At 48.6% G+C, this 24600-nt stretch overlaps 1 protein-coding gene across 1 annotated transcript; it reads left to right on the top strand.

Annotated features, from left to right (window-relative positions):
- Positions 1-1353: 1353 nt before the first annotated feature.
- On the top strand, positions 1354-24492 carry stab2 (stabilin 2). Its single transcript, XM_076169455.1, is given in 70 exon segments — positions 1354-1446; positions 2481-2605; positions 2701-2816; positions 3808-3893; positions 4049-4115; positions 4210-4305; positions 4663-4785; positions 4890-5086; positions 5371-5501; positions 5801-5934; positions 6097-6176; positions 6397-6546; positions 7718-7861; positions 7957-8019; positions 8404-8520; positions 8675-8728; positions 8815-8895; positions 9007-9159; positions 9569-9628; positions 9719-9820; positions 9899-9985; positions 10151-10262; positions 10348-10528; positions 10709-10802; positions 10882-11040; positions 11373-11468; positions 11695-11787; positions 11863-11910; positions 12044-12177; positions 12460-12562; positions 12993-13070; positions 13660-13749; positions 13873-13980; positions 14125-14256; positions 14469-14597; positions 14681-14743; positions 14829-14927; positions 15003-15198; positions 15371-15466; positions 15552-15609; positions 15726-15799; positions 15898-16023; positions 16427-16500; positions 16599-16670; positions 16791-16910; positions 17010-17054; positions 17129-17215; positions 17323-17469; positions 17694-17822; positions 18051-18110; positions 18234-18410; positions 18562-18651; positions 19036-19182; positions 19347-19406; positions 19506-19629; positions 19739-19888; positions 19968-20072; positions 20186-20293; positions 20464-20657; positions 21005-21146; positions 21256-21389; positions 21653-21818; positions 22017-22123; positions 22215-22334; positions 22481-22627; positions 23028-23138; positions 23251-23355; positions 23358-23387; positions 23505-23612; positions 23883-24492. Coding segments are annotated over 70 exon segments (7629 nt in total). The 5' UTR covers positions 1354-1371; the 3' UTR covers positions 23943-24492.
- The last annotated feature ends 108 nt before the right edge of the window (positions 24493-24600 follow it).

Below are 24600 nucleotides of genomic sequence, written 5' to 3'. Positions count from 1 at the left end.
CGTAGCTCTGAACCCTTATGATGGCCTTGTAATTGGTTTCCATTAATGCAGCGCCTCATCCTTCCCATCATGCCGTGCAGGAAGGGGGCGTGCCCTCAATTCTCTGCAACCTGGACACACACACACACACGCTGGTGGTCAGGTGACCTCTCACAAAGAAGAGGGCAGACAGATAATGAAGAGCAAGAGCATCGGTCATGGAGAGAGGACGCCGAGCTCGTTCTGCTTCAGTGCTGCTCTGAAACCTGAGACTGGAGCTACAGAGAGCAGGGACAACTCAGCCCTCTATGAGCCCCTCTATGAGCCCACCTGAGCCCCTCTATGAGCTCACCTGAGCCCCTCTATGAGCCCACCTGATCCCTAATGCCCAAATGAGAGAAATGAGAGATGAACACAGAAAAAGTTTACAGCAAAAATCCTCCATCACAGAGAGAGAGAGAGAGTTGTCATTCAGCAGAAAGAGAGAGAGAGAGAGTGTGTGTGTGTGTGTGTGTGTGTGTGTGGTGTGTGTGGTATGTGTGTGTGTGTGTGTGTGTGTGTGTGTGTGTGTGTGTGTGTGTGTGTGTGTGTGTGTGTGTAGATCAAACTGTGGACGTGGTGAATAGCAGGATATCCTGGACTGTAAATAAGATTCACTCTGTGCTGTCTGTGTCTTCCTGAATCAATCTGCTCACTCATGACTTTCAGACACTGATAACACACACACACACACACACACACACACACACACACACACACACACACACACACACACACAGTAAATGTGCTGACAGTGGTATTCGCTGTGGGACAAAGAATTGTGTGAAGTTCTGTTAAAAGTTTATATTTTTCATTGTTTTATGGAAACAGGAGAACATATTCTGTAATCTCTATAATAATTTGTGTGTTTTAACAGTCAAATATTTATGAACAAATTAAACCAGTCAGAAATTAAGATTGGAATTTGAGTATTTTCCAGCTTTACTAAGCTGACAGAGCAGCAGAACAGTGACTGACGTGTGAAGGAAACAGAGAGACGGCTTCACTTTGATTCATTTGTTAGACATTTCTTATATCAGATAAGAGAATTTTGTAGAAATTAGTATTTTTCAGAGTTTTTAATTTAAAGGTTGTTCTACAAGTGGAGACTGAAAAGCGTGTTGTGGTTTGTGCTTTCATGTTTAAAAGAGAGATTTGATCTGAGGAAGCCTGATGGTTCAATCAAAACAAGAAAAGACAAAGTGTGTGACGTTTTGTGGAGTTTAATTAGAGGAAGAGGGACATTTGAGAGGCGGGCAGAGCAACAGATAAGAGGAGGAGTGAGGGTGAGGAGAGGGAGAGAACCGGAGCGAGCCTCTCCACTCATCTGCTGAGGAGAAGAAGACAGGACACATGGAGGGTTTGGCTGTGGTCACTGTGTGCTCACTGTGGCTGCTGCAGAGCTCAGCCTGGGCCACCGCAGAGCAGGTCAGACTCTCACTCACTCACTCACTCACTCACTCACTCACTCACTCACACTCACACTCTCACTAACTCTAACTTTCACTCACTCACTCACTCACTCACTCACTCACTCACTCACTCACTCACTCACTCACTCACTCACTCACTCACTCACTCACTCACTCACTCACTCACACTCTCACACTAACTCTAACTCTCACTCACTCACTCACTCACTCACTCTCACACTCTCACACTCTCACTCACTCTCACTCACTCTCACTCACTCTCACTCACTCTCACTCACTCACTCTCACTCACTCTCACTCACTCACTCACTCACACTCTCACACTCTCACACTCACTCTCACTCACTCACTCACTCACTCACTCTCACACTCTCACACTCACTGACACTCACTGACACTCACTGACACTCACTCTCACTCACTCACTCACTCACTCACTCACTCACTCTCACTCAGTGTCACTCAGCTGGCAAAGTGACCTGCTACATTCATGGACACTCTAACTACAAACTAACATTGTGGCGTTCAGGAAGTGGCTGCAGCCTTCAGCATTTCCTGCTGTCATGATTCATCCTGAAGGTGTGAAGCGTTGTGAAGCTGAGGGAGCAGAACACTTTGAACATTTTGAAATCTGCACTTTGTTTGTTTTGATGCTCGTTCCACCTCTGTGTCGTTCCACACCAAGAACTGCATTGTGGGTAAAACAGCACCCACAATGCTGTTTTCTGTCCCATTGCCTTTTCCTGTTTCCCAGTTTTCCAGGTGTGTGTGTGTGTGTGTGTGTGTGTGTGTGTGTGTGTGTGTGTGTGTGTGTGTGAGATTAGTGGGTGTGGAGCTGAGATGGAGCAGATAGAGCAGCCATTACAGCCACTTCCTGCCACTTCCTGCCACTTCCTGCCACTCTGAATCAACAAAACATTTTGCTGCATCATCTTCTGTGATTGTAAACAAACTGTGTGTGTGGAGCAGCGTTACTCTGACCAACACAAACGGGTTCATGTTTGGTGTCACTGTGTCTTTACCTGACAGAACTTCTGCTCCAACATGACGACGCTCCGGACCCGGACGGCGTGTCACTCCTGCAGCATCAGCCAGCTGATCCCGTGTCCGTCCACCTTCAAGCAGAGCCCAGGGTCCAACGCAAAGGACTGCAAGTGAGGAGAGAGCTCTGATCACACACACACACACACACACACACACCAGTGTCCATGATCACAGACAGCGTGTGTGTGTGTGTGTGTGTGTGTAGGTACTACATCAGGACAGCCACGCTGCAGCTCGCCATTGGCGGCTGCTCCTTCGAGTGCTACAAGGAGGTGGAGGAGAGAAGGTGCTGTCCAGGTTACTGGGGTCCAGACTGCATGGGTGAGACACACACACACACACACACACACAGACACACAACTTATCAGTCATCCCAGTGCAGCAGTGAGGAGTGAAAGAAGAGCTGAAGATGAAAGGGTGTGGGGGTGTAACGTGGGTCAGGAGAGTGTGTGTGTGTGTGTGTGTGTGTGTGTGTGTGTGTGTGTGTGTGTGTGTGTGGACCTCGCAGGGTCCAGGATGCAGCAGGGTCCTGCAGGACTTCCAAACTTCCTTCCTGTGTGTGTTTGTGTGTGTGTGTGTGTGTGTGTGTGTGTGTGTGTGTGTGTGTGTGTGTGGGTGGGTGGGTGGGTGGGTGGGGGGATATTTTATTATTATTTATTCAGGGAGAGTTACAGAGACACAGAATCACACCGTCTGAATTTTCTGAATGGAAAAATACAATAAAATGTTCAAAACATCAACAAACTTTCACATCGTTTTAAAATAACATTTATTTATTTTGTGCCTGAAAAGTGCAAACTTCAGCGTCCAATCACATTCAGTCCTTCTGTCACATGACACACACACATCTTTATGAGGCCACAGGAGGGGCGGAGCTTCAGTCACTAAGACTTTAAAGGGTCTCAGGGAAGCAATTATGGATTATTGATTAAAACTGTGTTCAGATGCTGTCGCTCTCATTTCCCTTTGAGTGTGTGTGTGTGTGTGTGTGTGTGTGTGTGCGTGCGTGCGTGCATGTGCGCGTGTGTGTGCGTGTGTGCGTGTGTATGTTTGCGTGTGTGTGTGTGTGAGAGGCTTCATAAACAAACACACACATGCTTTGCTGTCACTGACTGAGTTGAAAATGATGGAAAGGTCCTTCAAAGTGAAGTGATGACACAGCAGTTTGTGAGATAAGAGGGAGAGAGGAAGAGGACAGATAAGGGGGGAGGAAGGAAGTCAAAGGTTGTGTTTGTGTGTGTGTGTGTGTGCGTGAATACTCACATCCTCTGAGAGGCCCAACAACAGAACCAAACGTCCCTCTGTTCTCCAGACTGTCCAGAGCATCCAAACACCCCGTGCAGCAGCAACGGAGTGTGTTCAGACGGACTGGGAGGGAACGGAACCTGCAGCTGTAAGGTAACAGACTCCAGCGTCACACACAGAGTGACACACAGCATCACACACAGAGTGACACACAGCATCAGAAATGTAGAAAAAATGTAGAATAATACAAAAGTACAACTTCACAAAACTGTGTGTGTGTGTTTGTGTGTGTGTGTGTGTGTGTGAAGGTGGGCTTTGCAGGAACAGCATGCGAGGACTGTGAGCCAAACAGATTTGGCTCCACCTGCAGCTCAGGTGAGATCAGGCTCAGCTCTCAGGCTCAGCGCTGAGTCCTACAGCATCAGAAGAACCTCACTAAGTGTTACCCCCCCCCCTCTCTCCCCCTCAGTGTGTTCCTGTGTGCACGGTGTGTGTAACGCAGGGTTACATGGTGACGGCAGATGTACCTGCTTCTCTGGATATAAAGGACCAAACTGTGATCAGGGTGGGCGACCGTCTTCAGCCAAACTCTGACACTCGGCTATTCATTTTGTTTCTCAAGTCTAAAACAACTTCAAATATCTAAATGATCACAATGGCAGGGAATGACCGCTGCAAATAGGAAACATGGAGTGACTTTGTGACACAGAGCTCCTTATCAACATAAACCTCATTATCTAATCACTATTTGTACCGATCAATACCTCATAAACGTGTCAAAGGGCTTTACAGTCCCAGAGCAGCAGAAGGTTCCTCTGGAGGTTCTGAGGTCTGAGGTGATCCCATGGAGCAGGAGGCTGTGGTCCTGTCTGTCTGCGTGGATGTGACTTCTTCCTGCTCTGACCTTTGCTGTGGTCCTCAGAGATGCCAGAGTGCGCCGCCCTGGGCTGCCAGCAGAACGCTCGCTGTATGGAGGAAGCTCTCACGGGCCAGCTGGTGTGCAGATGTCTGCCCGGTTACCAAAGCTCCGGCTCACAATGCACCTGTGAGTGTCATCGCAACAACCACACCGTACATGGAGGGTCAGACCTCCACCCTCAGCCCAGCGCTGCTCTGGTCTCTCCTACTGACCGCTCTCCCTCTCCTCAGCGAGGAACCCCTGTCTGCAGCAGGTGTGCCACGCCCACGCCACCTGCATCCACACGGGCCCCGACAAACACCTGTGCGTCTGTGGCGAGGGCTACAGTGGAGACGGGCTGGTCTGCATGGCCGTCGATCCCTGCCAGAGCAAAGGAGGCGGCTGCTCTCCGCTCACCGCCCGCTGTGTGTACGACGGGCCTGGGAAGGTTGGTTTACACACTGCAGGGACACTCACACCCTCACACACTCTTACACACTCTTACACACTTACACAGTCACTGAATACTAATACAATAATAATAATACAATTTTTCACTCTCATCTGTGTGTGTATGTGTGTGCGTGCGTGCGTGTGTCTTTGTGCGCATGTGTGTGTGTGCCCTTGCATGTGTGTGTGTGTGCTTGCACGTGCGTGTCTATGTGTGTGTGTGTGTGTGTGTGTGTGTGTGTGTGTGTGTGTGTGTGTGTGTGTGTGTGTGTGTGTCTGCAGGCTCACTGTGAGTGTCTCCCTGGGTTGGATCATCTGCAGAAGGATGGAAGCTGCAGCCTGAAGGATTCCTGTAAACCAGATTCCTGCCACAGGAACGCCAACTGTTCCACTGTGGGACCTGGAGCGGTGGAGTCAGTCCTTAACTTTACAAAGAAACACAATGCTGTCTTCTTTCTCTTGTATATTACTCTCTTAAAGTTTACACACATACTCGATGCTCAAATAGTTTCATTTTGGTTTTAACATTTTTATTCTTTTTGTTTTTATGTACCTGCACCAACCTTTCATTTCTTTATTTGACCTTTTTAGTATTTTTGTTTATCTCTCATTTATTTCCTTTCTCTCTCCTGTTGTGTAGTTGTAGTTGTAGTGTTTGTGTGCGTCAGTGTTGTGCACATTCACACAGACTCTCCTCTCGATCTTTCTCCAGGTGCACATGTCACCAGGGTTACCTCGGCAACGGTAAAGTCTGCTATGGCAACATCATGCAGCGCCTGAACGATCTGAACACGGAGCCCGGCGGCCAGTGGACGGGTCAGCTCAGCAACGCCATCGCTCTGTTCGGTACGATGACGCAATCTTTCTTCTGTTTACCTTCAGAGAGGTTCTGTTCCTCGTGTGGCGTTCTGCTTCCATGTCCATAACATCTGGCAACAACAGCCTTCACTCTGATCCACATGTATGTAACGTGTCTCTGTAAGGACGACTCCTCTCTGTGTCTTTCAGGTTCTCTTTCTTGGCCTTTGAGCAACCTGGGCCCCTTCACTGTGTTTGTCCCGATCAACAAAGGCTTCAGAGGAACCTCAGTGAGAAGAACCTTCATATGAGACCTGAGGCTGTCTGCATGTTAACCTGTGGGACTAAAGGCAGACAATATGGGGCAATAGAATACTAATAAATATGATTGATGGTTGTAGAGGTGGGGGTGTTTACAGCACCACCATCAGGCAGAGAGGGAGCAGCGTGTGATTACAGGTCCAACGGCTTCATACTGAGGCATGAAATGTGTTTCTGCTCGTTTTCCAGGTAAAGACTCTGACGGCAGACGCCTCCAAGGCCAGATACCTCTGTAAGCTGCACATGGTTGCCGGGGTGATGCCCTTTGACACGCTGAAGAAAACGGACATCTATTACACTCTGAGCGGAAAATCTGGAGAGACAGACACGTCAGAGGTGGTGAGACACGTCTCTGTGGTGAACATCTCTCTTACCCTCTGAGGACGGAGACTCTGTTACATTTGTGTTTTTAATTGTTGATGTGGAAACAATAAGTTCTATGATGATGTCACTCCAAATACAAAATGTATCATGTTTCCCTTCTTTCATGGCCGCTCTCTGGAGCCCCTCATGCTGCTTTGTTGTTTCTCTGATCCTGTTAATGAGCTTCACCCTGCGCTACCCCCGTGCTGCTGACCGTGTGTGTGTGTGTGTGTGTGTGTGTGTGTGTGTGTGTGTGTGTGTGTGTGTGTGTGTGTGTGCAGGAAACACATGGCTGTGTGTGTCCCCACACTCCCCCGTTTCCTCTCCCAGCTCCACTCTTTGTGCGTTTGTCTGAGGAAGGTCACTCGGAGGTTTTGGGCTTTTCAGCAGTCGTCGTCTTGAGGACGGTCGTCCTGGTGACGCTGGCCCTCAGGCGACTGACAGTTTGGGAAACATGCTCATCGTATTCTTTCAAAACCGCTCTGGAGTTAGTGGAAAGTGTGTTTTTCAAACGTTCAGCTGTGAGCCTCACAGTTTCTCTCTGACTCCATAGGGAACCAAACCGTGCAGCTTCTATCATCTATGTGTGTGTTGTGTGTTGTGTGGGTGTGTGTGTGTGTGTGTGTGTTGTGCTGTAGCAGGTTGGATCCACAGCATGCCACTGATGTTTGACGCTGATATGAGCATCATTACTTTCTTCTGGAACGCTTCTGCCGTATGACATCAGTGTGGCATTTGGCATTTACAAGAGAGAAATAAGCCGGGGGTCAAAGGGCAAAATGGCTCCTTTAGTCTGAAGTAAAAACTGAAATCAGGGGCAAAAGACGTAAAAATGTTTATGATGTTACAATTTAAAGTGAACGAATGACCCAAGCTGATTCATATCTCAGATGATGACTGTGTGTGTCAGTGCTTCGATATGCCCCATAAACTAGATGACTTCCTGTGCATCATGTCAGAATGAAGAGCGTCTCAGAGGCGCTAATGAAAGCAGAGAGCGGCTCTGTCGTGTTTATGACCTCATCAGGACCGTTCTCCTGCTCTTCATGGTGGAACACATGAGCTTCTCGTTTTGTGAATTTCCCCGTTGTGGGACGAATAAAGGTTTATCTTATCTTCATTGCATGTCTGTGTTTTTACCTTGTAGGACGCGCAGATAAAAATCCGTATCCATGGCAGCAGGAAAAAGGGTGCAATCATCCAGTCTGATGTCATCGCATCCAATGGGATGATCCACATCCTCAACAAGCTGATGGACAGCGTCTCTCCCACTGTGGAAAGTGACAAACAGGTCAGACCATCATTTATGAACAATCATTCACTTACTGATTCATTTAACTGTTAAACTATTCAGCCCAGTTTGATTTATTGACCTTTTTTACACAGGAAAACCTGATGAAGATCATTTCTGAATACGGAAAATTTGACACCTTCAAGTCTTTACTAGAGGTATTTATGTTTTAGATATGGGTCTACCCTCTGGGGAGCAGGAATGTGACACTGAGCAGTTTGGGCTCAGAAATCTCATTATGGATCAAATTACCAGAGGATACACTTTGCTGACACCTTCACCTTCCTCTAGTGAAGCTTTAGTGTCCTTGGTTTGAGAATAAAGTGACATGAATAGAAGGTGGATTGTGGGAAATTGAGCAGAAAGGTGAAATGAAGAAGGTGGTGTGTGTGTGAGGTCTGAGACACACACACACACACACACACACACACACACACACACACACACACACACACACACACACACACACACACACACACTGTAGTGCTGCAGCCTCTAAGGGGCACTGTTGTGTATTTCCCTGATCTTTTGGTGACCTTCAGAAAACCGACCTGGCCTCGGTGATGGACATGCCTGGTCCCTACACCGTCTTCGCTCCTACCAGTTCAGCCTTTGACGTCATGAAGGAAGGACACCTGCAGTACCTGAGCAGCCTTGAGGTGAGAGCCTCAAACTAGAGCAGCATGAAGCCAGGACCTGGTTACCAGACCCCTCAGGAGACTTCAGACTCTGGTCCGGCTGCAGACCCTGGAACAGACACATTCAGAGATGTATCACTGCTTGATGTATGTGACGCCTCTTCTGAATCCTCAGGGCAGCAGCAAACTGGTGGGGTTTCTCAGGAACCACATAGTTCCGTCCATTGCAGTGAGTACGAGTGTGTGCTGAGTGTGTGTGAGAGCTCAAACTGCTTTAGTGGTGCCGTGATCTGATGATGATTTACTTTCCTGAAGCTGGAGGCCGTGAACGCAGCGTCCAGCCCCAGACTTGTGACCATGGCCAATCAGGTTTTAACATTTAACGTGACAGAGAAAGTAAGTGTGGACCTCCAAGAGCAGCTGAGTCTCAGTAACATGTCTTAGTCTGACTATTTTACTATAGTAGCATGATTTCAATGTCCAACACAACTGCTGAATGCAACTCAGGGTCAGATTCTGGTGAATGGAATGGCGGTTCTGGAGACGGAGGTGGAAGCAATGAATGGACGTCTCTACCTGATGGAGGGAGTATTGACTCCAGCTTCCATCGAGCCGATGCTGCCCCACAGGTGTGACCTCACTGAGACCAGGACGGTGAAGGTGAGACGTGTGGGAGTGCAGTGAGGAACATCCTGCCCCCTGAACCCTTCACAAGATCTCCATGTGGAACATTCACGGCACAAAATATACTTTACCTGTTCAATATCATTCAGAAAAATCATTTAATCATTTACAATTCATGAAATTTAAAGGAGAAGTACAGCAGGTAAGATGTTTGAGAAAGAACAGCAGCACATCATGAAACTAAAACGGATCAAACAAATCAGACACAGTAGAGAGACAAAGAGCAGAGAGACAGGCAAACAGAGAGAGCAGACAGACGGAGAGAGCAGACAGACAGAGCAGACACCCGCCCCATAGAGACAGACAAACTCCAAAATGCAACGTTTAAGTTAATGAGCAGATAAAGTCCTAACTGCTGCCGCTCTGTCGCTCTCTTCTTCTGCAGGGCGACTGTGTCAGCTGCTCCAAAACTAAACTCTACAAATGTCAGTCTGGAGTTTTCACAGTAAGAATGATTCTACCTTTCCACATATTCCATCTCCCTGCTTGGTGTTGGTTTGTGCTGAGCGGTCCCCTCTGGCTCCGTGTCCAACAGGGCGTGTCCATATTCGGCTGCGTGTACAGGCTCTCCGTCAGCCTCCCTGCTGTCAGCGTCCCGGCCGCCGGCTGCTCCCCTATGTGCAACACGACCGTCACGGTACAGTCGCTCCTTAGGAACAGGATTCAAACACTGAGCACATAAATATAACGTATATGTTCCTGTTCCTGTTCTCAGACTCCAGGCTGCTGTAGAGGCTTCTACGGTCCAGACTGCATGCCCTGCCCAGGGGGATTCACTGACCCCTGCCTGGGCCACGGCCAGGTCAGAGCTTCACACTGACTTAGATCACCTATAGACTCGTTTAACAAGGCCCCTTCCACTGGAGTACAGCTTTAAAAACTGCTCTCACATTTGTGGGGGATTAAAGCCTCATGTGGTTTAAAGGGCGGTGGAGATGATGCTAATGGTTATGTGTCTGTGACTCAGTGTGTGGACGGGATTGAAGGAAACGGAACTTGTATCTGTGAGCCAAACTTCAGAGGCTCTCGGTGCCAATACTGCTCCAGCCCCAACAAGCACGGAGCCGACTGTGACCAAGGCAAGTTACATTTCAAGCTGCTTGTGAAAATAAGCGGTATAAGGTTAAGGTCGCTGCTCACAGCCGTGTGCTCGTCTGTCCCCAGCCTGCGCCTGCATCCATGGCCAATGCGACAACCGTCCAGACTCAGACGGACGCTGCAAAGTGGACTCCTGCCTCCTGGGTTACACGGGACGATACTGCGAGCGGCACACGCAGGCCTGCGGAGTCCAGCCTCATTTCTGTCACGCAAACGCAGACTGTGACTTCAACCAAGGAACCACAATGTGAGTCCTGCTGCTGGCGTCTGCCCCACTTCCTCTTCACGAGTCCTATTCGCCCTCTGAATTCCACTTCCTTCCATATCAACATATGACATCACTCAACGTAACTCTGCTCAACTCTGTCTGCTTTTAAAGTCACAACACAGATCTATTGATGACTCAGTGTTCCTGCGGTGTGTTTAGGTGTGTATGTAAGCCTGGATACCAAGGTGATGGCATCACCTGCGTGGAGACAGACCCCTGTGCTCCGCCACATCGGGGCGGCTGCAGTGTAAATGTAAGTCTCATATGAATGCTTGAGCTCACATGAGCTGATGGGCTGAGGATGATGAGTGTGTGTATTCTGCCACCTGCAGGCCAAGTGTATAAAGACAGGACCGGGCACACACTCCTGTCAGTGTCTGGCAGGCTGGAGGGAGGACGGGGACGAGTGTCAGCCCATCAACAACTGTAACAGTGCTGGCCGCGGGGGCTGCCAACCCAACGCCACCTGCGTCTACATAGGACCGGGACAGGTACAGACCAGCAGTGAGGGGGGTTAGGGTGAGCAGGGGCCAGCAGCAGGGGACCATCGGAGGCAAACACACATCTGCTAGAAACGGGCCAGAAGCATCGTGCTCTGTTTTTCCAATAGGATCAGTCGAAAAACTTGAGAATCCAGGATCTTTAGCAGTTTGAGAAGACTCAAGACAATCCTTTTGGGACATACTCACCAAGTTTGGGATGTTGGCATGAGCTTTCTAGTAAAGTTCAGCGCTGACCAGATGCCAAATTCCCCAATGTCCCTGTGGTTCTTTAACAAAGACGAACCTAAACACGTCGTAACGTTTTTTTGTTTCACCAACAGAGTGTCTGTGTGTGTAAAATCGGCTACACAGGTAACGGGAGAGACTGTGACCCTGTTAACCAGTGTGTGGCCCAGAGCAGAGGCTGCCACTACATGGTGAGTAGGTTCACCAACTGATACCTTCAACCACTCTTTGTTAAAGTCATATACTATAACTATAGAAACGTGCTGTGGAAGAAAGAACAACATGGCTCAAAGACCTACAGACCTGAAGAGAAGCACACACAGAGTTCAAACATGAAGCAGCCGTTGTCCTCCTCAGAACCTTATATGAGTCGTGCCACAATAACGACACACACATTGTGTTGTTCTGTTGCCACAGGCCAGATGCCGGTTGCTGTCTGGTCAGTGGACGTGTGTGTGTGAGGAGGGATATGCAGGAGATGGTAAAGTGTGTTACGGCACAGTTGAACAGGTGAGTGTCTTTGTGTTTCCATGTTTCTGCCTCTACCAAAGTCAGTGTGTGTGTAAGTCGACTTTGTGTCTGCAGGAGCTGATGGCGCTGCCCCAGGCCACAGACTTCCTCACCTGGGTCACTGTGAGTAACAAGACCTGAACCATCTGTAGATCCAGTGTTCTCGTCTCATTTGATTGCTGCTGACGAGGAGGCTAGTCAGTCCTTCTTGCTCCGGCTTGGTCTTTACTCTGTGTGCATGCATGTTGTTGTTTAGGATTCGGGATTGTCTGGATTTCTATCGGAGCAGAACGTCACGCTGCTGGTGCCGTCAGCAGATGCCATCGCTCAAATGTCTGCAGAAGACAAGACCTTCTGGACCACGAAGGGCAACCTGCCCAGCATCGTGAGGTTAACATCAGCAAGACCGGAACTACTCCCTCATTTTAATGTGGCGTTTGCATCAATTAGTAGTAAAACCAGTCCAAACATTTTCACTACATAAAGAAATCCATTTTACCAAATTATTTCATCTCAGATTTGAAAAGATTTACTTTCCAAAACAATTTAAAGTGAAAGACTCAAGCATTATTTGATGCTAGCAGTGAGTCGTTCTTAACTAGATGACTTGTTAAGATGGATCTTGAGTTGTTTTCACATGTCAGAATAACCAAAGGTTTCTGCACCTGACAGGAATCACCTGATCCAGGGCAGCTATCCTCTCTCTGTCCTGCGCACCGTCTCCTCCGTCACCTCTCTGCTCAAGACAACATTTCCTGTCTCCACCACCAACGAGGTAAAGTTTGGTTTGGAATGTGAACCTTTTTGGGCCACGAGTGCTCAGTGGATATCTGATTCTGAGAAGAATTAAGTAATCAGTAAATCAGCACAATGGTTTTGTTTTGGGAGGATGGTTTTACTGACATCAAAGTGTTGGAGAACCTTTGTACGAACCCGGCTTCAATAACCCAGAAATACAATCTAGTTCAGACAAAATGGCACTGGAGGAAGGGTTGGTCCTGCCCTGTCCTGTCCGTCCTGTAAAGGACAAACGGCATCATATCCTATTGCGTTGACAAGTTTATGAAATGGGTCTTGTTTATCATTGAAGAATGTTAGTTTCAGAGTCAGAGATCCAGAAGCTAAACGGGCCTCAGCTTAACAAGTAGGGACACAATATGTTGTTTTCTATGAATGACCAGAGCGACGATGTGTTGTTCCCTCAGTCCACAGTGATCGGGGGGGCGACCAGCATCAGACCAAACATAGCTGCAACCAACGGACTGATACACATCATCGATAAGGTACAACGCCAAGGGGGCTGCAAACACACCTACAGTGATCTATACGTGTGCCAAGGTCATGATTCCACAACTCTGTGTGTGTGTGTATGTTTGCAAGATAATCGCAAGATAACTGAAAAGGTTATTGATGGTTTTTCAAACAATTGTACGCTACGGATCAGGGAACATCATAGCAGGACAAGCTGTTAAATTCTTTAGTTCATAGACAACCATTCAGACTGCAGCAATCACTACCTTTGGATCTGGATCTGGATCAGTAGGATCTGGGTCAGTAGGATCTAGATCTGGATCAGTAGGATCTGAATCAGTAGGACCTGGATCAGCAGGATCTGGGTCAGTAGGATCTAGATCTGGATCAGTAGGATCTGAATCAGTAGGACCTGGATCAGCAGGATCTGGGTCAGTAGGATCTGGATCTGGCTCAGTGGGATCTGAATCAGTAGGACCTGGATCTGCAGGATCTGAATCTGGATCAGTAGGATCTGGTTCAGTGGGATCTGGATCTGGTGGTCATCTTCAGATAGGAGCTCTAGCCTACCATCATCATCATGTAGCTGAGATGGATCTGATTGTGTGTCTCCATCTTCAGGTTCTGGTTCCTGAGAGGAAGCTGAGTGAGGGTCTGCTGGCGTCGCTCACTCTGAGGCCGGAGTTTTCTCTGTTCAGATCGTACCTCATCGTACGTATAGACAGTGATCAAGAGTTATCACTTCACTAACAACAAAGAAATCCTCTCCTTTCTGTGTAGATTGTGGCAGTTCAGCATTTTGGACTTTGCGTTCATCTCCTTGCTTTTTCCCAGGAATACAACCTGGCAGATGAGATCGAACAGGCAGAAGAATACACAGTGTTTGCTCCAACTGACAGCGCCGTCAGTGATTACATCCAGAAAACATCTGCCGCTGCAATGGTACGTTTCCTTGGTTACAAGAGGGGAACCCAGAATAATGCACACTCCTGAAGTGGAATGATGACAAAAGGAGAAGTGAAGTGCTCCATGTCTGCTCTCATGTCACCAAATGAAGCCTTCAACAGCTCAACTTTGCTTTGACAGGATGTGAACACGACACGCTACCATGTGGTCCTGTCAGAGCGTCTCCTGAAGACCGACCTGCAGGTTGGAGGCTATAAGGAGACCATGCTGGGCTTCTCCTACCAGCTAGGGGTTTTCCCCAGAGATGGAAAGGTAAAGGAACGTTTCCCCATCAAAATGTCGTTTGGATGTTAATTATACATGTACAACAATGCTCATTTAAACCAAACAGGTTTGTTTTTGGTTATGAAGAGTCCAAAACATGTTCACATGTTTCTGCTCCAACTCATTGCTGCAGAACATTTTGGCTGTGGTTTAATATGACTACCGATGATGCAGATGTTTTCAAACGTTGTCCTCTCCAGCTGTTTGTGAACGAGGCTCAGATAAACGTCTCTAACATCATGAGCGGTAAAGGAGTGATCCACGGCCTCTCAGCCGTCCTGCCCATCAACAGAAACCGCTGTGATGGAGCAGAACATGAGAAAGTTCTGGTAAAGTAGCAAAACCTCCCCAAATACAAACGTACTTAAACTAACATGGCGTTAAATGATGAAATCTTCTCCTCTGTCCACAGGGAAGCTGTCAGGATTGCATCTTCCCACGTGGAAAGATTTGCCCCAATGGGACGACCCCAGAGGTTAGTACACTCAGAGAAGCTGAGCTGAAGCAAAGGGGATGGAGGTTTTGTTGTCGGTCCGCTTCAATGCTTTGTGTTTCTGCAGAAATCCGTCAGGAAGAGGAAATGTATGTTCACTCAGATGTACGACGGGGAACGACTGCTCACCATTGGCTGCAAGGCTTCCTGTCGCAAAACCAAAATAGTACGTGAAAGCAGTGACACGGAAACAAAACGGGACAATCTGCTTCCATATGACTGAAAATGAATCTTCTTCCAGTTTCGCAGATGCTGCAGCGGGTTCTTTGGGGAGCACTGTGAGCCGTGTCCCGGGCCACAGGGCCAGGCCTGCTCTGGGAACGGAGCCTGCGCCGACGGGGTCAACGGGACCGGAGTCTGCCAGTGCAACCAGTGCTTCAATGGAACGGCCTGTGAAACCTGCCAGAGCGGGAGATACGGCGTCCACTGTGACCAAGGTAACCACCCAGTCTCACACTTACCTCAGTGTAGAGAGATGAGAAGAGAAATCTCCAGGGCAATGTAGTGAACTTTGACCCCAAAGTGGACACCTCCAGCAAAAAGTTAGAGGATGAGGCTCAATGAGTTTATTAAGAGAACATCTTTGATTTGACTCTTTGTTCTCCGTAGCGTGTTTGTGTAGAAACGGTCAATGTAACGACGGCCTGAAGGGCGACGGGACGTGCCAGTGTGACGTGGGCTGGAAAGGCATCCTGTGTGACGAAGGTATGTCCTACACTTGGCTCAGAACACATCAATCAACCCCAGCACTGACAGGCAGACTGAGCTGTGTTTGTTTCTCCTCACGCAGAGATCCAATCCACAGCTGATGAACTGTGTGGCTCTGTGAAATGCCACACCAGTGCAAAGTAAGTCACCTGTGTGTGTGTGTGTGTGTGTGTGTGTGAGGTGTGTGTGAGTAGCAGACATGATGGGTGTGTGTGTGTGTGTGTCTTTACCTGTTGGTGTTCTTCCTCCTGCACAGCTGCGTCATTCAGCCGTCCGGCCTGCAGTGTCTCTGTGCATCCGGCTTTGAGGGAAACGGCACCGACTGCAGCGGTGAGAGCAGGACACAGATGTGGAGCTGTGATGTGATGAAGATGAAGATGTAGTCATGTTTCTGTACTGTGTGTGTGTGTGTGTGTGTGTGTTTGCAGCTAAAGACCCGTGCACAGTGGATCATGGAGGCTGTAGTGTCCATGCAGTGTGTAAGAGGACGCGGCCCGGCCGGCGTGAGTGTGTGTGTGACCGCGGCTATGCTGGTGACGGCCTGGTGTGTGTGGGTAGGTGCACCTTTACTCCTTTAGTTACTTTTAAGAAAGTTACATTTAAAATGAATAGAATACAAATCATCTATTCTGTGTACATATTATACCATAATTACTTATTTGAAGTAATCAATATTCCATTGATCGGATTCTGCAAAAAATCAGAAAGATAAACTCTGAATATTGAGACAAAAGTCTAAAAGTTATAAATGAGCATAAAGGGTTAATGCTCATACCTGCTGCACATTTGATTATAGCTTAGATCTGCTAGCAGCGCCTCCACATCCTCTACCCACAATGCACTGCTCTCAACACATTCAGACTCTCCTCTCCAGCTCATCCAGATGTTCTTTCTCAATTAGAGAAGTGGAAACTCTTCTTCTATAGATTCATAAACTGGAGGACTTTTTCCCCGCAGAGATAAATCCCTGTCTCCATGGAAACGGAGGCTGCCATGCCAACGCAGACTGCATCCATGTTGGACCCAACAAAGTAAACCTGGTTTGACTAGGCAGCACGAAGTGACTCCATACAAACAAACATGTGGTGAGACGCTCTTCTTCTTCTTCTTCTACTTCTTCTCTCTGCAGACTTCCTGCTCCTGCGCTCAAGGCTACACAGGAGACGGACAGAACTGCAAAATGATGGACATGTGTCGCCTGGTAAGATTGACCTGAAACCACTTTAAAGCTAAGAATCAAACATTTAGGAACACACACACACACACACACACACACACACACACTGGTGTCATGAATGTAACTGGGGTGTGATGTGGTCAGAAAAACGGGGAGTGTCACAGGTTTGCCAAGTGCAACATGACGGGCCCGGGCGTCCGGAGCTGCACGTGTCTGAAGGACTACATAGGCGACGGGCTGACCTGCAGAGGCACCGTGTGGAAGGTGAGGAGCCGCTCACACACTCGCTCACACACTCGCTCACACACTCGCTCACACACTCACCTCATTCTGTATCGCCCAACTGCTCTTTGCTCCCCACAGGAACTGCTCACCAGGAAGTTACACGACTTCTACCTCATCTTGATGGTAAGCGATCTTCGTCACAGTCGCACCAGGGTCAGTCTGGAAAACCGACTCGCTGAGCTGGGTTCTCGTTTCAGATGGCAGAGATCCCCCTGAAAGGCAGAGGACCCTTCACCGTCTTTGCGCCAACTGCAGAAGCGTTTGCCAAAGAAAAAAATGCAAGGGTGAACAACTGAACGCACACACACACAAACACACACACACACATACAGTAAGCTGCCCTTGATCCTGATTGGCTGTTAGAGTTACAGCTTTATTGTGTTTGTTGCAGATCAGAGGGTCCCAGAACAAAGACAGATACATCAGCGTCGTGCGTAACCACATCGTGATGTGTCACACTCTGCTGCCCGGCGACCTGGGCCGACCCCGGAACCTCACCAGCCTGACCGGAGAGGTCCTGACCACATCCTTCTCTCAGGTGACCAGAGTCAGAGCCTAAGGAGTTGGGGTTTAATTCTTTTTAAAACTGTTTAGAAGATCATCTGACCAACCCTGACAAAGTAAGTTCAGGTCCAAACAAGCTCACTTTGTAACTTTGTGAAGTGAAAGGTGTAAATCCAGAGAATGAAGTCGTCTGCCCTCCCTGTGATTCCTGCGAAACTGTGATGGTCTGACCGTCGTCCTCTGTGCCGATCCTTTCAGGGCCACATCCTCATCAACCAGGCCAACGTGACGTACAGCGGCGACGTCAGCGTCAACGGGATCATCCACGAGATCGACACCATTCTGTTCCCAGCCAACATGGAGAGGTTGAAGGAGCAAGACAGACCTGTGAGTGCAGAGTTCATATGTTAGTCTGTGCAGTCTTTACATGTGAAGAGGAAAGAGCCTTGAACACCGTCACATCATGTCACCATGTCATGTCTGCCCTCTGCTGGACAGGCCTGCTCACTGCACCCTGCTCCCAACCCAAAGCTGTCAAAGCACAATAATAGATGAAGAGCATCATTACACTCTGTCAACTGATTAATCAATCAAGTGTTTCCTGATGCATCACAGCTCAACCTGACAGACATCGCAGCTCTTCATGGCTATAAGACGTTCTTCAAACTGCTGGAGGTAAAACCATCAGCTCCACTCTGAGACCACCACATCTCCATCCATTCATCTGGATAAAGGAGTGATGACCCTGTGTGTGTGTGTGTGTGTGTGTGTGTGTGTGTGTGTGTGTGTGTGTGTCAGGACACGGGTGTGATGGACCTGATGAATGACAGGATGAACCAGCCGGTGACGGTGTTCCTGCCCTCAGATGGCGCCATGGCATCTCTCCCACAGGAGCAGAAGGACTTCCTGTACCAGAAGCAGAACAGAGCCCAGCTGGTTGAGTACCTCAAGTACCACATCATGCACGGCCAGAAGGTGAGGAGGCACAAACACGGCCAGCACAGAAATAACTGAAACATCTCTGAACTTTGTGAAACTTTGAATGTTACACACTTAAAGCTTTTAAACAGAAGTTAGAGGTTTAGATGTAACCTACAGTTCGGATTGTGTTCTGGTCTCTGCGCAGGCTCAGGCTTCAGAGTTGATCCATCTGGACACAGGGAAGACTCTGCAGGGCTCTCTGCTCTCATTCAGCTGTGGGGGGATGAACAACATCGTGAGTACAGAACACAGCTGGAATCCTTCGCTCTTTTATTTGGTTGACATTTTTTCAGAAATAGCCAAGCAGTGTGTGTGTGTGTGTGTGTGTGTGTGTGCATGATACACACACAGTGAACATACACACACTCACAAACATGTTGCATGACCTCATCATTCAACTCTCTATCAGTGCACGCTTATGACCACTTACTACCACATGGTGTCGCCAAATCCAACAAGTCATGCAGTCTTGGACTGGAGGGGAAGAGAACCACAAGTATCTACACACACACAGACACACAAATAGAGTTCAGACCTGAAGCAGCTGAGGAGCGTTAGATTTAATAACATTGCTGTAAAGAATCAAACTCTTGTTGGCTCCATCGTTCCGCCTGTACAGGGAGAAATATACGTTAACGGTGGAACCTGTCGGATCGTCCAGAGACACCTCACATTCAACGGGGGCGTGGCCTACGGGATCGACTGCCTGCTGACTCCGCCCAGCCTCGGCGGGCGATGTGATGAGCAGTCCAGCTTCTCCCTTCAGGTGATTCATTCAAAGCTTTAAGTAAACACAGAGGTTTCCTGTGATCACTGACCTGACCCAGAGCAGGATGTAGAGCAGCTGGGTCAGGTTGCAGAGCAGCTCAGCCATAAAATGTGTTGAAGATTTGGACGCTCATCTTTCTTATCTTCTCTCTTGGGTGTAAGATGACTTGTGGAATCTGCGGCACCTCAGCGACTCGCTGTCCAGGCAGCTCCAAACTAAAGGTTGGTATCATTGCATCAGTGCCTTGCTCAAGGGTACGGCTGTTGGAGGGGGTAACACTCATTGTCCTGGCTCTTCACTTCCTGCTCTGTGCTCTACAGGAGGTCCAGAAGTGCGACCTTCCCTCATTGTTTGTGGCTGAAGACTCCGGCTGCCGCAGCGTTTGCACCTTCAGCTTCCGGCAGCCAAAGTGCTGCGGCAGCTACTTTGGACGAGACTGTCTGGGTGAGAAGAACGACGTCACAGCTCCACTGACAGCTGTGGGTCACTGCACCCCAGAGCCTCTCATTGGGCTTCAGTCTTTTTCTCATGTAAATCCTTGGCTTCCCTCCAGCTTGTCCTGGCGGCGTGCAGTCGCCCTGCAATAACCGCGGAAAATGTGACGACGGTCACCTTGGTAACGGCACCTGTAAGTGCGACGCAGGTTTTCAGGGCGCGGCCTGTGAGCGGTGCAGTTACGGACACCACGGACCGACCTGCAAGGGTGAGGAAGCGTTTGGTAACAGAGTGACTTGTATGAAGTTCTATCCCACGTGTCGTCAAACTTGTTCCCTTCACGTTAGCCTGTAACTGCACGGAGCACGGGTCATGTGACGACGGGTACAAAGGGACCGGCTCCTGTTTCTGTGAGCCAGGCTGGACAGGAGAGCGATGTGAGACTCAGCAGGGTGCGTGTGCGGCCAAAACATCTTCATCCACACAACTCCTTGCTTATTGTTGCCATGGTGTTCTGGCAATTCATGATTTTAATGACTTTGTATGTACACTTTGTATTCACCAGCTGAGCAGTTAGTTTGCTCTCCGTCCTGCTCTCCAAAGGCAGTGTGTCAGGAGAACAACACCTGTGTGTGTCGGCCATTCTATGAAGGCGATGGCTTCACCTGTACAGGTACACACACACTGGGACTATGTTGTTTTCAGATGTGTTGGTATATGAATCATATGAGAGGAGACGCACATCAAATGGTGGTCCGTCTCCCGTAGAGACACACACACTAGTCCGTCCTGTTAGAAGGCCCAACGTCACTTTGTAACAGGATGTGCTGGTCTTTTCTGCAGTGGTGGACATGTGTGAGATCTGGAACGGTGGCTGTGCTAAAGGAGCCAGATGCTCTCAGAGCGGAGAGAAGGTCAGCTGTGTGTGTCCTAAAGGTCACTCTGGAGACGGCTTCTCCTGTCAGCCCATCGACCCCTGTGTCTCTGCAGACAACGGGGGCTGCCATGAACACGCCAGCTGCACCATGACAGGACCGGTAAGGCCCAAGAACAGAACCAGCACCAAGCAACACTGTCAGGATCAATGCCTCAAACCATCACAATGTGAAAGGGAGAGAACTGACAACAGTCCGAGCCAACATGTGCGCGACGTGTTCCAGCTCGTAAAGCTTAAAGATCTCATTCATGTTTCCATAGAAACATCTTGACATCTCATTCCTCAGTCCCTCTGCATTTCTTTATTCACCTCCTCACATATTCAGCCTGAGGGCTCTAAGATCCCCTGGTCAGGGTCTGGTCCCCATCTCTCAGTCCAACTTAAAGACCAGGGGTCATTTCCTGTTGTTGTTGTTGTTGTTATGGCAACTGTGGTTGTGGTCACCAGGGTAAGAAAAGGTGCAACTGCAACGCCAACTACGTGGGTGATGGTGTGACCTGTGAGGTCAAGGAGCTGTCAATCAATCGCTGTCTCCAGGACAACGGGTTGTGTCATCAAGACGCCAAATGCACCGACCTCCACTTTGAAGGTATTTAGACAAAAGACACATTTATTTGTAAAACAATATCACAAAGTCTGCAAGTGGCATTACAGCAATGTTCTCAAACTAACACACACACCTGTTGTTCTGAGTCCAGATGCTACACTGGGCGTCTTCCATGTCCGTTCGGATAAAGGCCAGTACAAGCTGAACTACACTGCTGCCCAGGGCGCCTGTGGGCATGAGGGAGCCAGCGTGGCGTCGTACACGCAACTGTCCTACGCACAGCAGGTCAGGAAACACTTAAGACTCCACAGCTCCTCATCATCAACACATCCGATCAATACCAAGGACATCATGTCCTGAGTGTCCTACAGGACTTAAAGGACACTCAGGACATATGTCATATGACATGACATCACACACATATCACACACAATACACACAGGATGTGTTGAAGGAGCCAAAGATGAAGTAAAATGTGAAAAATTGTACAGAAAACAAATGTTGCTATGGAGACATGAAGATGCATAACAAGCTGCTGTGCTGTGCAGGGGGGCTTGAACATGTGTGCTGCAGGCTGGCTGGACCAGGCCCGGGTCGCCTACCCCACCACCTACGCCAACCCAAACTGTGGCTTTGGACACGTGGGCATTGTGGACTACGGCACTCGCAAGAACCTCAGCGAGACGTGGGACGCCTTCTGCTACCGCATGAAAGGTACACACACACACACACACACACAATGGAACATCTGACTGGCAAAAACACCAATCAGGAAGTGAAGCCGTCTTTTGTCAATAATCCAATCATAAAAGGTCTTGTAGGATTGTGATGTACAAATGATGGGCAGACTTGAAGTGTGTGTGTGTCCTTGCACTCTGTCAGATGCGTAATTCTGTGTGTTTGTGTGTGTAGAGGTGATGTGTGAGTGTAAGCATGGCTACATTGGAGATGGTTACAGCTGCACAGGAAACCTCCTGCAGGTCCTCAGCTCCAGACCGACCCTCTCCAACTTCCTCACCGTAAGAGCAAACACATGATACACAGACACACAACACAGGAAGCTACATCTGTACCGTCATCAGTCACATCTGTACATTGTTCCTACTACAGCAAATCCTCAACTACTCCCAGAACTCGGAACCCGGAAAGGAGTTTGTAAGACGCCTCACTAACCTGACAGTGCGGTCCACTCTGTTTGTACCGGACAACACGGGCCTGTCGGAGAACCAGGTGAGGAAAAGGAATCATGGAAACATCTATATACACACACACACACACACACACACACACACCACAGAGATGGTATGAAAACACGAGAGGAGAAGGCTCCACCCACTGTGTTACACCAAAGTCACTTTGCTCACCTCTGGTTTCAGACTCTGACTCAGCGGGACTTGGAGTACCACCTGTCAGAAGGTCAGGCTCTGGCTCTGAGCAGCCTGAAGAATGGCAGTCGGATCAGAACCCGCCAAGGCAGCCTGACCGTCCTGGGCGTGGCAGACCTGCTCAACCCCACAGCTCTGGTCAGAACACTCAAGCAACAAACAACACACGGCTTCTGTCCTTCATTCTTCACCTTAGTTTCTGATTAACTAGATAAACATTCACCGCCTTTCTGGTTCCACTTCATCAGGATTCTTTCATTTTAACGTTGCAGCTTTGTTTTGCCTCAGAGATGTCAATGTGTTTGAATGAAGACAAGAAGCTGCTTCAGGACAAATGTGACGCAATGATCCGAACATCCCAGCGGTTCTGTTCTGCCTTTGATACAAGATCACACTCTTTAAATGGAGAGAACGTGTACATATAACATACAGTGTTAGATCATATTGAGACAGTGTGTATAAACATGTGTGTACATTTCTGAGTGTGTTGTGATGCGTGTACAATGACTCATCAGTTGTGTCTGCTTGGTGTCTGCAGTCTTCCTGTTACATTAACGACCGCTTCGTGGTGGATTCCAACATTCTGTCATCAAACGGCATCATCCACGTTCTGCAGGGACCCTTGAAGGCTCCGCCCCCTCGCCATGCTGTGAGTGACTTTGCAGTAGATAATTATCACGGACAACCTGCCGCTTACCAAAGACAAAAAATATAAGGTTAGATGTGTTTGACCCCTGACCTATTGCTTGATCTCTCCACAGATGCATGTGGCCAACAAAGCGGGCATGGGAGTCGGCGTGCTGCTGCTGATCTTACTGGTGGCAGGAGTCGCTTTTGTGGGCTATCACTTCTACAAACACAACACCAAACCCTTCCAGTTCCACTATTTCAAGGTAGTGTGTGTGTGTGTGTGTGTGTACCAGCAGGATTATTCAATTCTACATTTTTGTACACTTCAACCAGGTTTAATACTGCTATTATGTGAGCAAAGTAAGTACTGACCTCTGCTCTACAGGATGAAGGGGAGGAAGAGGCCTCACAGGCAGACTGCAGCCCCAGCATCTGTAACCCAGTGTACGAAGCAGCACCAGAACCTGCAGAACCCGGCACACCACAGGGCCCTGTAAGTAAAGCACAAACACTCCAGCACCAGAACCTTTAAACCCCTGAGTAGCTCTACTGACTGGGCCTTAGGGTTGTGCTTCTGTGTCTGCACATTATGTGTGTGTGTGTGTGTGTGTGTGTGTGTGTGTGTGTGTGTGTAGGATTACACACAGAGACATAGAGACACACAGACACAGGGAGAGACAGAGAGAGATAGACATACAGACACAGATAGCGAGACAGACAGAAATGTTGGACTGAACTGCAGTAACAGTGCTGCTGTTTGCAGGCCGAGGACAAACAGGAAGTGGCAAATGGGGGCTTGTCCGACCTGCTTCAGGACAGCTGAGAGGGACACAGCCCGTCACCCGTCTTACCTCTGTGGAGGGGACAGCTTCACCATCGTCAGCCTGTGAGGAAGCTGCTCAGACTTCTCTTCCTCTCCATCCATGTTTCCGTCGTGATACTGAATGTACAGACGGGAATGTTTCTGAATATTAAGTATCATGAGTTCCTGCAGGTGAAGCAGGCAGTTTGCATTCAGAGCCGCATGTTGACCCGACGCTGTGTTTGATTGTTTCTCTTTTGAAGGATTTTTAGTTGAGATGCGTCTGAAGCAGCTGTAAAACCTCACAAGCTCCATCAATGTTTCTCCTCAGACAATCTTTAAGTGCCTATGAAAATAAAAATGTTTAAGAATACTACAACTGCTTTCTTCTGCTCCATTTTCCATCCTAGCCCGTCAACATTTACAAGTTAGTTCTGATCCACACGCCTCATTCTGTAGACTTACAAACATTTGTTGTGAACCTGAGATGTTGTTCCCCAGCCAGAAACAGGAAACAGTTGGACCTGAGGTTGTAACTGAGACACAACCAGAGTCCTGCAAAGGGTCATCAACAAACTATAGGCCTGAAATCACTTGGAACCTAAAACGTTCTGGTCTGATGTGAAGAGAACCGATGCTGCTTTTCCATCGAAAATTTTATTTTTGGGGGCAGGGGTTC

The sequence above is a fragment of the Genypterus blacodes genome, unplaced genomic scaffold (assembly GCF_046128005.1).
Source record: "Genypterus blacodes isolate CSIRO-AG114 ecotype Tasmania unplaced genomic scaffold, CSIRO-AGI_Gbla_v1 ptg000202l_1, whole genome shotgun sequence".
Classification (NCBI taxonomy): domain Eukaryota; kingdom Metazoa; phylum Chordata; class Actinopteri; order Ophidiiformes; family Ophidiidae; genus Genypterus; species Genypterus blacodes.
Note: the sequence above shows the minus strand (reverse complement) of the source record. Positions and strands in the feature narration are given on the sequence as shown.